Source organism: Trematomus bernacchii, unplaced genomic scaffold (genome assembly GCF_902827165.1).
Source record: "Trematomus bernacchii unplaced genomic scaffold, fTreBer1.1, whole genome shotgun sequence".
Classification (NCBI taxonomy): domain Eukaryota; kingdom Metazoa; phylum Chordata; class Actinopteri; order Perciformes; family Nototheniidae; genus Trematomus; species Trematomus bernacchii.
In genome coordinates, this window is record NW_022987720.1 from 15,633,116 (window position 1) to 15,647,936 (window position 14,821).

General features: G+C 44.2%; 1 protein-coding gene, 1 long non-coding RNA gene and 3 other non-coding genes across 5 annotated transcripts in view; 1 reads left to right on the forward strand and 4 right to left on the reverse strand.

Moving 5' to 3' along the window:
- shank1 (SH3 and multiple ankyrin repeat domains 1) overlaps nt 1–10,632 on the forward strand; it is a 51,466-nt gene extending 40,834 nt beyond the window's left edge. The window contains 7 exon segments of the mRNA XM_034143755.1: nt 875–998; nt 1,627–2,665; nt 2,667–4,422; nt 4,424–5,094; nt 5,327–5,338; nt 5,616–6,518; nt 7,271–10,632. Of these exon segments, the coding sequence (XP_033999646.1) occupies nt 875–998; nt 1,627–2,665; nt 2,667–4,422; nt 4,424–5,094; nt 5,327–5,338; nt 5,616–6,518; nt 7,271–7,358 (4,593 nt within the window). The 3' untranslated portion in view covers nt 7,359–10,632.
- A 436-nt stretch (nt 10,633–11,068) lies between these two features.
- On the reverse strand, nt 11,069–12,677 carry LOC117493336. The gene is made up of 4 exons (XR_004556961.1): nt 12,575–12,677; nt 11,891–11,934; nt 11,388–11,431; nt 11,069–11,190 (listed from the first exon to the last, which is right to left on the reverse strand). It is a non-coding gene; the product is annotated as an uncharacterized LOC117493336 (long non-coding RNA).
- On the reverse strand, nt 11,262–11,351 carry LOC117493712. Its single transcript, XR_004557025.1, has one exon. It is a non-coding gene; the product is annotated as a small nucleolar RNA SNORD88 (small nucleolar RNA).
- Nucleotides 11,499–11,590, reverse strand: LOC117493710. Its single transcript, XR_004557023.1, has one exon. It is a non-coding gene; the product is annotated as a small nucleolar RNA SNORD88 (small nucleolar RNA).
- Nucleotides 12,001–12,092, reverse strand: LOC117493711. The gene has a single exon (XR_004557024.1). It is a non-coding gene; the product is annotated as a small nucleolar RNA SNORD88 (small nucleolar RNA).
- Nucleotides 12,678–14,821: the final 2,144 nt, after the last annotated feature.

The window sequence follows — 14,821 nt, forward strand, 5'->3', positions numbered from 1 at the left end:
CTTCACTGGCTTCCAGTAACTGCTTGAATCCACTTCAAGACACTGGTACTTGCGTACCATGCTGTGAATGGATCTGGCCCTTCCTACCTCCAGGACATGGTTAAACCATACACCCCAGAACGTGCACTCCGCTCTGCATCGGCCAAACGGCTCGCTGCACCCACACTGCGAGGGGGACCCAAGTTCTCATCAGCAAAAACACGTGGGTTTGCTATCCTTCCTCCAAAATGGTGGAATGAGCTCCCCATTGACATCAGGACAGCAGAAAGCTTACACATCTTCCAGCGCAGACTCAAAACTCATCTCTTTCGACTCCACTTCGAGCAATAAAATTACCAACAGAGCACTTATATACTAATAAAGGACTGGCTTATCTAAAGCTAGTTGAGTAGCACTTGAAATGTTTTGGCTCTATGAAACCTGATGTACTTATATGATTCTGTTTTCTTCAAGTTTGTATCTTCTTGGTCGAATGCACTTATTGTAAGTCGCTTTGGATAAAAGCCTCAGCTAAATGCAATGTAATAAACCAGTTGAAGGACAACACAAGACATATTTCACATTTGTGTCGAGCAGAATATGTAGTCCGAACACACATGGCAACGTCGTAAGTTCTGCAGCAACATCCTTACGTTTAAAAAATATGAAAACAATTAAACTACTGTACCAGTTATTTTTTTTAAATAACAGTTATTGTTGACTATTTTAAACCTCCATAAACGTGCATACATTTTTTTGACATTACAACAAACCAGCCAAGCAAAGGTGTGATTCATAAAACCAATGATTTTGGTTCTCCGACCCACACATGTATTGCACAATTGAATGTCATGTTAATCTCATTTTTTTCACATGTTCCTTTTTGGCATTTCAGCCAAACTACGGGGATCAGTCTGGGATGGGGATGATGTCGTCTGGGTTGGGCCTCGGCTATGAACGTGGCCAGTTCACCTCAGGTCACGGCCCACCGCACGGTATGCTGCGGCAGAAGTCCATCGGTGAGGCTGTCTGTTTTTTCTGTCTGCCCCTCCTTTGGCCTGTCTGTCTGTCCTCTGGAGCAGCAGAGATCAACTCTGCGCCGACCTGTTTGTCTTGTCTGTGCCTAAAAATGTGCACACTTTCTGTCACCCTATCTGTATCTGTAGCTATTGTATGTTATACTTGTACTGTAAAAACAAGTTGTTTGTTTGTGTTAAACTCACCCTACTACTACTTGTTGTATAAAGAATGGCCACTAATCTTTGTTTTACTCTAATGAATTAATTTCTGGTTTGTTGCTTACTGAGGCTTTGCTATCTCCACTCCTGAAATAGAAATGTGCTCTCTGGTGACCAACAAAATGAATGCTGCTGTGTGATGTTGCCCAGTTGCTTCCTGTTTGTGGAATACATAGCACTAACTGATTTACCTACTAACAGACATGAGAACTGAGGACAGACTTGCTGGCAGTTACACGGGCAGTCAGATTAAGACAGACACTCTCAGATTACCATTTCCCCTCTACTCTTATTCACCCCCAAACCTTTCTTCTGTTCTTATTCTCACTTTACACAATTTGTATTATACAGTAGGTTAATGCCTATTTCATCGCCATTTTTTTTCTTTTTTGTTAATGCTTTACTGCAGGGGCGGTTGAGGACGAAAGGCAGTTCCTGCATCCTCCAGCCATGAAGTTTGCTCGCAGTCTGTCAGTGCCCGGCCCAGATGAAATCCCCCCTCCTCCCACCACAGCACCACCAGAACCTCCATTCTCCTCTGCTCCGCCACTTGGTTGGAGAGCAAAGTCCTCCCAGCAGCCCTCTGTCTCTGTGTCCCAGTCCACAGCCACCTCTGCACACTACCAGCCCTACTCCCAGCCAGTGCACTTCACCCACGGGGGCAGGGAAAGGACAGGGGGTCCCAGCACTGGCCCCAGTGGTGGAGCAGTGGACCACACCACCTCATATGCACACGCAGCTGCCCATACTGCTCAAAGCAGGACTGCTTCGAGGAAAGTTGCCTATACTGGAGAGCCTGGTGGAGCTGGGTCAGGGGCTGGTGGAGGGGCTGGAGGAGGGGCCAAGGCAGCAGGTCTTAGAAGAGGCTACAGCACAGCGGTCCCCCCCTCCAGCATTGCCACTGTAATGCCCCAGCAACAGCAGCCTGCCCAGAGCCAATCCCATCGCGCAGAGCGCAGTGCAGCTGGAGCAGGCGGTCCTAAAGGAGGGGCCCGGAGAGGTAAAGGCCCCCTGATGAAGCAATCCAAGGTAGAAGACCTGCGCTTGAGCCAGGGTACACTGGGGGGTAAAGGCACAGTGGAGAAAAGCTCCATCCCCATCCCCACAATAATTGTCAAGGCCCCTTCAACCAGCAGCAGTGGGCGCAGCAGCCAAGGCAGCAGTGTGGAGGCCGATGTTCTTGCATCAGGGGAGGCAGATGAAGCCAAAACAGCTCATGGTCCTCCCCCCTCCAGTCCTGCTCCGCAGCCCCCTGCCCCACCTTCCATCCCAGCACCGCCGCCTCCATCCTTACCCTCAATGCGTGCCCAGGATAATATGGACTACACTAGCCAGTTTGGTGCTGCCATTGTTGGCGCTGCTCGCCGAGACAGGGAACGGTTTCATGAACTCCGCCGAAAGGGTTCCTCAATGTTCATGTCTGCTGATGAGGACGTGATTCTTGGGGGGGGGGAGTGATGGCATTTCAAGGACTCAAGTGTCGCAGCAACAGCTTAGCACACAGGCTGAAAGCTCATCAACACGGCTGCGCCCCTCCAAGTCTATTGATGAGGGCATGTTCTCTGGGGACAGCTTTATCCATCACACCCGCAGTATGCCTCCAGCCTTTGACCTACCTGAGTACTCCTCAGCTGCCCAGGACTATCAGCCCAAATCTGTACCTACTGACCTTTACACTGGCAGGCAGTCCGCATCCTCGAGTAAAACCACCTTCATTCACCCTCTAACAGGAAAGGCTCTTGACCCCACATCGCCACTAGGTCTCGCCCTCGCTGCGAGAGAGCGTGCTCTGAGGGATGACAGCAGGTTAAGGAGGGGAACAGAGCCCCACTTCACCCGCCAGATGTCGAGTGGGGGGTTTCCTTCTTCTTCTGTCACCTCTCAGCCAGTGTCTTCCACCGCCCAGTCCTCCAGCTCCTCGTACCTGGTCACCTCATCTTCTTTGGCTGCTACCACGGCCACTGTTGGCCGCCCACCCTCACCCAGAATCCTCAGAGGAGTCGGGAGTGTGTGGAATGAGGAAGGCGGTGGAGGAGAGAGAGAGCGGGAAGGAGGAGGGGCACGTGAGGGGCTAAGAGTTCGCTTTTCTGAAGATAAAACGGTCCACACACACCACTACCAGTCTCAGCCGTTTCAGCCATCCTACAAGGAGAGGGAGCGGGAGAGGTCGAGGGAGCGGGAGAGGTCGAGAGAGAGAGAGAGGGAACAAGAGAGGGAGGGTTACTTAAGGAGGGCAGAGCAGGCTGCTGATAGTGCTGCTCAACAGGGGTCCCAGCAGCCTCAGAGACCCTCTTTTCTCAGGATGGAAAGTCAAGCTGATGCCTATATCTTGTCCCTCACCCCTCCCTCTCCTCCCCCTACCGGTACTCAGCAGACAGCCAACAGTACTGGGAGCACTGGGTCTGGTTTGATGGTTCTTCCTCCCCCTGCCCCTTCAATTGATGCGGACGATGAGTTTGTCTACGCAGACCCTCTCCCACCTCCGTTACAGTTTGCTAACAGCTTCGACAGGGGGATGGGGGGAATGTCAGGGTACTCGCAACACGGGATGCGCCCCAACAGCCTGCTTTCCCGCCAACAGCAGGTCCCGCCCCCTCCACCTCCACCTCCTCCACCACCACCGCCTCCAACAACCCAAAAAGAGTCATTTATAGGTGGGTTTCCTGCTCACACACCCCTGCCCTCACCTCAGGCAGGGGACTCCACTGCCTCCAGCCTCACATCGTATGACAGCGAGGTGGCTAACCTGACTCAGTCCGCTCACTCCCCCTCCCAAACCTCACCCAACCCTCTGCCCTCTCACTCGCCCTCTACCCTGCAGCCCACCTCAGCATCGGGACCTCCGCCTCCCCCCTCAGTCTCGCCACCGCCTCCTCCTGGGTCCTATCACAGACCCTTCTCTATGTCCCACCCCCACCACCTTTACAACAGCTCTCACACGCCTGGGCGCTCCCCCACGCCTCCCCCACACACAGTCACGCCCCCGCCGGCCTACCGTGGTCCCCAAGCCCCCTCCTCCACTGCTGCCACGCCCGCTCCACATAGGGGCGCTGCCTCACATGCCATGACCGCTAGCTGTGCCGCTACAACCACCGCTGCTGCCACCACAACAAGCACCTCCACTCAGCTCTACCAGGAGCGCACACACACCACACACACAACATCTTCCACTGCCATTAGTCGCAAGACAGGGGAGCACCACCGTCCCCCCCCCCACTACCAAGAAAGGAGAGTCCCTGGAGACGGTAGTGGACTCTGGGATTGAAGAGCTGGACAGCCGCAGCAGCAGTGACCACCACCTGGACAGCATCCTGGCCGGGGTCCGGGGAGACAGGCTGGACCGTGGGGAGAGGGGAGGACGGGGTGGGACGGGGGAATCAGAAAGGGGAGGAGATTTCCTGGAGTCTTACATGAGCTATCTGGACGGACAATCTTTTGAGATGCAGAATGCGACAGCAGCCACCTCCACCTACCCGAAAAGCAACAGGTTCAGAGAGGGAGGTCGCACCAGTGACATCCACAGGCAGACCAGCACTGCTCCCACATCCTTCCACTCCCACAGACAAAGGGAGGAGCAGACGGAGGACGAGGCTGATGACGGAGTGGATGAAGGTGGCAGGGATCGGTATGGGTCGAGGGACATGCATTTGGGACGTCCCGTTTCACCGTACTTTGATCGCCCTCGCACCCCTGAGATGAAGCCTCTCTGGGACGAGGGGCAAATGGCCGGTGACCAATCTGCAGCACTTTTAGAGGGGAAGAAGATTTACCCTCCTGCATCCAGTATGAAGCCAAGCATCATAAATGAGCTGAACAGTAAACTGCAGCAAAGAACCAAGGAGACCTGGAGCAGCCAGAGAGCGCTGAGCAGACACAGGTACACATCAGAGAGAGCAGCATGTTGTTGTTGATGCACAGCATTGTCATTATTTTCATGTTTCACCTGTGTGAACGTATCAGTGTGCCACCTGTGAGTTCTTTACCTTCCACAATTGATGTTCAAGCCTTCTGTGAAAAACGCTGTACTGTCTGTTTATGTCTTGTGTGCGTGTTTTGTCTATACTGTGTAAAACTCTTTATTTTTCTGTCTTTTCATGTGTTTCTCTCAGAAGCAGAAACAGGTAATTGTGCCGGTTCTCCGCTCCTTTTCTTTCTGTCAGGAAGAACATCACACATTTGCTTGACTTTACAGCCTATTGTGATACGCAAGGAGAGAAAACGTTGTTAAACATGTATAGCACTAACTTACACACAATCAAAAAGCTGAAGACCACAAGTCCTTAAAATAACTGGAAAATGATGTTTCCCTTAATGTGTGTGCATTATTTTCAGCTTACTGTTTTAGTTGTTTCTATAAGGATTTATCTTGTAACAGTTTCTCTCCCTCTCCATTCACAGATTTTCAGAAGACTCCGCCTCAGCTCTGAGCCCCCCCTCAGCTCGATCCACGTCACCGTCTCCGATTTCATTATCGCAGCCATCATTGTCCCCGTCCCCGACCCCGACCCCGACCCGTACTTCCCAGTACCCTAACTGGGGACGTTCCCCATCTCCTCAACCTCAAGTTGCCTCTCAGCCTCCACGTTCCCAATCCCCCCTGTCCCCAACAGGTTATGCCCCTTACCCAACTTCCCCCAAACACAGACCTGTGTACCGGACCAAAGCACTAGAATTTCAGTTCATCCCGAGTCGAGAGTCCCGTAAAGCAGAGTCACACATGATGCAGCGTAGGCGAGCACCCAGCCCCCTCATCTCCCCCTCAGAGAGGCCCAAGGTGGGTCCACCACGGCCATCTTCCCTCCCGCTGCTCCCTACCACTCCTCTCTACAGTGCTATGTACGACCTCCGAGGTTCAGTTACCCCACCATCACCTGGAAACCCTCTTGGAGATCCTTACTTCTCGCCTTCTCCTCCCCTGTTTGCCCCCTCTGGTGCCCCTCCTCCTCCAAACAACGCTTTAGTTGTTTCTCGCTCCCTCTCCCCAACTCACTTCCTGTCGGGGACCTCTTCTCCGCCCATGCATCCTCACCCTCCACCTACATGCCTGAGTTATCCCCATCTACCGCCCCCTTCCCCTACAAAGCCTTTTGCCGCCAAGCCGCTGCCCTACTGGACCAAGTACGACGTTGCAGACTGGTTAGGATACCTGAACCTGGGAGAGCACAGAGATCGTTTCCTGGACAACGAAATTGACGGCTCCCACCTGCCCTCCCTAACGAAGGACGACTTTCTGGATCTGGGTGTAACACGTGTCGGCCACCGCATGAATATAGAGCGTGCCCTGAGGACCGTAATGGACAGGTATGGCTTCAACTTCAAGTCAATTATATCAATCATGAAAGATTTTTTTTAATTAATTTTATTAGAGATATTTATTTACATTAATGGACACATCTTAAGGGAGAGGTGCAGCTGTACGTAGTAAAAAACAAAAAACCTGTGGGTTTAGACCTTTATATACAGTATACAGTCTATTGTTTAGACACTGGTTGAGATGTTCAGTAAACTTCTGATGATGTAGTGATGATGCCTGAAGTTACAGCCAATGGTAGGTGAACAGATTTAAAGTTTGACAGCAGCACAATGATTGGCTTTTGGAGATTGTAGCAACATGTAGTTGGGGAGCTAAAAAGGTGACTGCCCATAGTCAGCTTAGTAGGGTTAGGGTTAGAGTTAGGGTTAGCAGCTAGAGTAGTGAGAGAGAAAAGGAGTTCAGAATGAAAATGATGTTGGTCTTTCTGATTGTGCTAAGCTTCATTTGGTTCCATGCAGTTTTCTCTGTTAATATACTTTTTTTTTTTTTTTTAAAGAACCTAACATGGACAGATGTAACCAAAATACATATTAAACTATATTTAATAAAAATAACACCTAGAACCAGAAGCTTCCATGAAAAATGTTTTCATTATAACTATTTTATTTAAACTTGTAATTTATTGTATGTTTTTTTCTTTCATAAAGCAAGATTCCATTACAAAAACACATGCACGTATGAAACAACACCATTCACTATCGTTTTACAAAAAAGTATTTGTCTGTTCTTCTGTCCTCAGGCTATCCAGCAGCCCATTTCCCATTTCTGTTCTCTCACCTCGGGATGGACAGACTGACAGGAGGAGGGACGATGGGAGTCGGAGCTGAGGTTGCAAACGCAGAGGCAGGAGAGAGAGGAAGAAGGGAAGAAGGGTTTGAGTCAACGAGGGAGGAAGGCACAACTGCTGCTATCCATGGTGGATTCACACAACAAATTAGGGGGGAACATATTTACACAGAGAGCGACAAAAAGAGGGAGGCAATTCCCAAAGGGAGATGGAAACACATGGAAAAAGAGCTGATGATCCATAAAGAAGCCGGCTGGCGCTCCCCAGTTGTGGCACGCTGATTTACACAAGTACACTCCCCATATGCATGCACAGTCACACCCATCAACAAACAAGTAACACAAATACAGTTTAGTCCAAAATGCACACGAAGACACTATGGTGGAAGCAGATATAACAAGGGAAGCGATGAAACCGAACCAAATACTTGACAAGAACAATCAAAAGCCTGTTACATTTCTAGAATAAAATCAAGCAGGTTTTGATGTTGCCGAGTTTGAAAATAAGAAAAGGTGTCCGTCAGTGTGCAGCTGTTTGTTGCTCTAACCCCTCAGCCAGCTGGTTAAATCTGTTCAGGTTTAAGAGTGGAGCCCACCAAGAACATTTAGAGTGCAATCAATGACAACCCTGCCCCGTGTGAATGGATGTTAGTTTTAAAATATGTGTGAATATCATTGAGGAATGCGTATTTGAGGGTGAGGCTGCAGGTGTGATGCTTTGTCTAACTGCATGGTCAACGTAGGATGGCGCAGGGCAGTAAATCATGAAGACCGATAACTGGCGTCCTTGATTTAAAACCAAGGATGCTGGCTTGGGTTCGGCTTTAATTGGTTTACGTCCTGTTTTTACCTCACCGCTGGTAGGGCTCCTTCCTCACTGCAGATCCTGTGATCAGGATCTGATGTGTTTCTCTATAGCTCTTTATCATCTGCAGTCTTATAACGACATATATACAGACTGGTCACTGTATCACACATTTGTAGCAAAAATAAGTGCCCAGACCAACAAAATAATATAAAAAAATGTAAACACTGATACACACACAGGCACCCGTGTTACTACTATACACGCCTGCATGCATACACCAACATGTAGACGAACACATACCCACAAGCACTTGCAAGTGGTTGTGTTAGAGTTTATGGGACACCTTATATATAGACACACTATATGTTTGGATCCGAGATATACTTATACAAAAGGAGACAGACTGTGCTTTCAACGTAACAATGTGAAGAGATATCCCTCGAGGATTTTATTTATGGCGAAAGACTTCCTTAGCGTCGGGACAACTGTTGAACAACCATTCAGACTTTCCGTCCGAGGGAGACTGGAAAGGAGAGGGGAGGGGAAGAGGAAAAACTGCCATTTACTTGCTCTTTCCCAACCAATCCCCCCTTCTCCTTCCAGGAGAGGCCCCCCCCCCCCTCTCTCGACTAAATCCAGGAGGAAACAAACAGCCACCCGGCCGAGGAGATCTGAGAGAAACGCTTATATCGAGTTTTAATACTATGATTGTTCTTACAATTTTTAAACTTTAAATGGGAATACTGGAATACTGATATTGATATGAAGAGATTTATTATTAGTATATATCATTACTTTCATCGTCCTTACTGTTATAGTTTCAGAGGGTTCCTGCTTTCTGCCTTTGGTGGCTGATATGGCGCTTTGGGCAGAAGGTTTATTTTCTGACTGTGATGAAGAAAATTGTCTTGGTTATATATATAAATATATATGTGTATACTATAAATAGGTATTTTTGAATTGAAGATGCATATTATTTTGTGCACGGTACCCTTAACATTGCTTCTATGTGATAAGAAGCATTGCAACTTAATGTGAAGCACATTTCAGATACACTTTCTTTTTCTTTCTCCTTAGGCTACCGCTTCTCTTTTGTCAAACTGTGAGGCATTTGACAAGGACAATAATGGCTTAAAATATATATTTGTTTTCTCTTTTAAAAGTTAGTCGCCACTTAATAATATGCAGATACTGAATGTGTAGCAACTCTTACATTAGGGATGCCAATACACAACAGTAAAAATCTATGTCATTGTTTTTCCAAATCATATTGCACTAAATGTCTTCTATTTCTCCATCAGCTTCCACTGCACATGTACATCTCCTTACAACTTCAGTCCTGATTTCTCACTGTTGCTGAGATCAAATATAAGGGCTCTCTCATGACTTCTCTACCTTGAACAACAGCTCACCTCTCCTGCTGCTTCGAGTCCTCAAACACATATCACACGTGCGTTTTACATCGGGGTGTAGATGGGGAGTTTCCTTACTGCTATCTAGCCTCTCTGTTTTTGCAAAAAGATAAATTAGTTTTCAAAAGTGCACATACACACAAGCACGTGAATGAGCAAAAGTGGTTTTGTCTCCGTAATTGCTTGGTGCTGGTGGTCAAGGAGGGATTTTATTTGAATGCAGGGGAAATGGCAATAAGGACGATGAAAACAATGGTCATCTAATTATGGTTCAAGATGTACAAAAAAGTCTCAAAAGTTCTAAAGAATCTCTGTCTTCCAAATAATGTTTAACATAAAGGTACAATGTATTTATTTAACTGTTGTGCTTTCTATACAGTTTGACTTGTTCTCTACATCTTCCACTGTTAATGACCTGACACTAGTATGAAGAGCTCCAGTCTGTTTCCCACCATTTGCACCTACATGGCATTTTCTGCAGTCGTGCATATGTGCTGTCTATGCTCACAGCTAATTGTTTATTACCAGCATATTATGCAATGACCCTATTTCCATTAGCAACTGTGGCTTTTCACATTTCCCTTTAAAGGTTTAAAAGTGTTTTTCATCTAAAAAGGGCGTGTTTCTGATTGGGTGAACAAGCAGAATGTGGCATCCTTTCCAAACTTATTTCAGAGCCGTGTTGTACATGTCCCCTTCAGGTCTCTAAAACATTTGCTAGTGAAAATAAGGCCAATTAATAACTGTGGAGAAGACATCTTGAAATAATCACTTACTGATAAAATGTTCACATTAAGTGACATACAAGAAACATTTTTTTTGGAGAATTGTCCTAAATCCTTTCTTTGCGTTTTAAAAATAGATATGGTGGCTCATCGTTGCCGTCAGGAGAACAAGATGATGGAATTGGTCTGACTCTATAGAAAGCATTTATTTTCCTTTAAGAGATCTTTTAAAATATGAGAATATGAACTGGTGAAAGGTAACTTACAGAATATATATGTATATGTGATATGCATATACAGTACACATTCATATACACATGAATTTCAAATGTTTTAAGAGATAATAAATTGTTAGAATTATAAAGATACAGAAACAAAGTTCTATTTTATTTTTTCTGTAATGAAAAATGTTTTATTTCCACCTGGACACCTACAGTACATTTACCCTGTGGAGTTTGGAAATCATTTCTAAACATTTTCTACTCACTTTAAGGTCCCAAATGTATCATCACCCCAGCAAACAGTCATCCAGTTGTCATGTTAATTTGGGTATATGCTATGTACTTTAACAGAGTGAGATCAAATCCATTATTAGTGATATCAAATTATCAAATCTATTTCAACAAATAAAACATTCATTCATTCCATGCCCCTGCACATTAAGCTAACTCCAAGTGTTTTATTGATACCCTGTATTAGAACAATTGAGTAAATCATTTGAAGGCCATAAACAGAAATGGTAGTTTATGATAATCTGTATTTCTTTACTCAAGTGTAATATTTGTAGAAAAATTAAGAATCAAAAGTAATTTTAAATGCTCTTTTATTTGATTAAAAATCCAAGCAAATGCAGAATATTAAACATAATACAGGCAAATCACATTACAACATTGTTATAAAGCAGGTGAAGTATGCAGAGGACCAGTACCTGAAAGAGAGCAAAGGAGAGCAGTCAGAATAGTCTGAATCCCACAAGGTTAACAAAATGTTTTCAGAAATCATCTCCTCAGAGCCTGCCTTGTCAGGGGCAGAGCTGCACTTCTGTCAACACTGTATTTCTGAGCCCAGTGCTATACATCACAAGAGATCAACATTCAGTGTCTGCAGGAGATTCATGAAACACACCTGATGCAAGTCCAGTCTTTAAATGGTTTTACCGCCTGAAACACCTGAGGAAACAAAAAGGAATAGTTAGTCTCTTGTCATAATTCCTACTTTTGATCATGATGAACTAATTTTCTCCTCAGAAACTCTGGCTTGTCAGGGCCAAAGATGCACTTTTATCTTCATACTGACTAAGAGCCCAGTGCAAGTCATCAGGGGAGAAAGACAGCCAAATCCACCCTGGCAGTAGATGGTATGTACATCTCGATACACAAGAATAACCTCCTAAACACCCGTTATTAAAGTAACAAATGTATAATCCTAGTCTTTTCGTGGTGTGGAAGCAGACTATTAGAGGAAGCGTTGACCTTCAGCAGATACAAATTGTGACGAAATGTATGAATGGTTTGTTTAAAAAACACATAAAAAGTCCATGATCATCCAGAACAAGGTGTCTTATTAACAATGTGATAAAGTGTCTGTCTCCACAGTTTGCAGAGCTTGAGCAATTATATTTGACATACCTGTAAAGTCCAGTCAAGGAGAGGTTCCACGTGTTGAAAGTTATCTGAAGGGACAGAAGCACGTTTTAATGTGTTGTCATGACTATAACATTAGACCAACATTAGCTGATTTTCTCCTCAGAAACTCTGGCTTGTCAGGGCCAAAGATGCACTTTTCTCTTCATACGGACTCAGAGCCCAGTGCAAGTCATCAGGGGAGGAGACACTGCATCAGACTGTTAGCTACCATGCTAATGTTAGCTGCTAGGCTCACCACGTGGAGAAAGGCCCACTGGGTTACTGATTTTCCGGCTTAAAGATGGAAGTTGCAGTAACGGTCTAGAAATGGGTGAGTTAGTGTTGTAAGTGGCACATGCTTTGAGTGTTAACCACATGTCACAATTTTAAGTCCACATTCAAATTACCTAAGTATTTTTTGTTATACAGCCTTCACAAAAACCTCCAAGAATGTGTTGCCGTTTTATAAGCGTTAATCAAACATAATTTGCTCAACTTTAACGTTGTAAATTACGTTAGCGTGGATGTTAAATTTAAGTAACCCTTATTCATCCTCAGATCAGGAAAAGTCGGTGGATTGCTGTATTTGCATCAATGCAATACTTAACTATTAAATACCTACTATATAACTCAAGCATGTTATTATTGAAGTGAAATTATTTTTAGATTAGTTATTTTTTATCTTACCAGTTGCGTCGGTGTTACAGTCGAGGCAGGCAGAAAGCAAGTGACTGCTGCTGCCGACCGTCACCGTGTACACGTCTTTTAAATATTGGCAGTTTGAGGCCAGTTTATAAAACCATTGTCGCCACCTACTGGTCTGGAGCAGAACATTGACTAAAAAACAAGTCCCAACAGTGACTATTAATAATATTCTTAGGTGGCAGATTCCAAATTCCTTGAGAAAGTATCTCCACCTCAATATTTGTGTAAATAAAATGAGCTTGAAATAGGCTAGGTGTTTCCTCCTGTGTTGTAAGCATAACATTGTGTTTATTTACGTCACTGTTACACTAAAAAGTTTAAATACATGAAAACTCGCACACATTTTTACATTGTCACAACCAAATCTCAGTCAAAGGAGGATAAATGCTACAGGCCTTGAATACATTTTCTCTGTATGCAGGTTTCAAAAACGAGTAGGCCTATACAGTAGCTTCAAGCACATGTAAGGAGCGAGGCAACCTGCTTGTAGTACTATATCAGGTGTATGTCTGCCCTCTCGTGGCCACAGTGAGTCACTGCAGCTGCCTTCTACTACTTACTTTTTCTCTAGTAAAATGCAACACCACAGTTGTTCTTCCGAATTATACTTTCAAAATAAAACATTTACAATACATACTTGTAAATTTTTAATACACGATGATTGACATTGTATTGAGGAAAAATAGGAGGGAAGCTTTGCACCACAGGTTGCGAGTCTGAGGCAGGCAACCTGTGTGTATTTACAGTCTACCAGTAGCTACTTAATCAGAAATATGTATGGCCTCTAGTGGTTAAAATAACTGCTCTTTTCTAGTGATGTCAAACCAGAGCCGTGTAAGAGATATGTGTAAAAAAAAACACAATATAGTAGTACTTCCGAATAATACTTTCAAAATAAAACGTTTGCAACAGACAGATGAAGTTACGCAGAATTACTAAATCTCCTAAAAACTAAATGGATATAAAATACAAGAGAAATGTTCAAGTTTAACAAACGTTACAACATGTTTCTTGACATATCAGTAACTTTAAAGGAGAGTTATTTTCACTTACCTACTTGTTGACTATACATTTAATAGTAGTAGCCTACAAATCGTCGTCTGTGAACCGAACACGCCTATTTTTAAATGGATTACAGTTGCAGTTACTCCAGCAGGTTGTTTATCAAACCCATCAATTTACACTTTGCTAAATATGTTCCTCATCTCTTACTGAGACTTATGTTGTTTACTTATGCATATTCTAATAGTATAAATCAAAAATAATCTTTGAGCCAGACAAATGTATGTTTATTTAAATAGGTCCCACAGAATGCAGCTATGTAAATCTCCCCTGTGGGATGAATAAAGGTATTCTGATTCTGAACTGCAGATGTTCACAAAAAACACAACGGGAGACATTCATTTCAAAATAATACTTGCAGAAAGGTTTAGTTAGATTTAGATTAACACTAATATGACAAAAATTATACGCGATGTTAACGGTAAAAAAGACAAGACGACTGATAGGCAGATGTGTCAATTGCTCAATAAACACAGATCTTAATAAAGCATGCTACTATCTATACATTTGATGATATAACCTTAACTGAACAGCTATATGTGATCACTACAACATATACATTTTTACTCAGTTCTGATTCAGTATTCATAGATGCTGTACAAAGGTTTTTTCTGTATGTCAAAAGCTTGGAAATAATCAATAATTTTAAACAAAAGTCAATGATTTTAAACATGCAGGTCTTGAATTATATTTTACATCACTCTGGCCGCAGTAGTTGGGTGGGTAGCCTGAGGAATGCCTTTTCAAAAACAATCTCTCATGAGATGCTTTAATTTGTTGGTCCAAAGTTAAACTAATATTTAATTCACATCAGCATAAACAAAGTTCATGTACTTGACTACACAAGCCAAACAAATTCAAAACAACCTTAATTTAAAGTGAACCCTTTGTAGACAGAGTTTCAAGTCGATATTTGCATTTTGCTTAGGGCTATGATATAATTAATATACAGCTTGTGGTGGAACTTCTTACACTTTCCAGAAGAAGAAAGCTGATGTCAAATTCCTAGTATTATTGTTACTATGCTTTAAGGAATGTACACTGTGCCACTGCATCATGAAACATTACTAAACAGTGACCTAATTTAACTTGTTGTCATTGTCTGCCTCTTTTAGTTATCACCATTTTAATCACAGGATCCCACAATGTTGTCATGACATGTCTTTT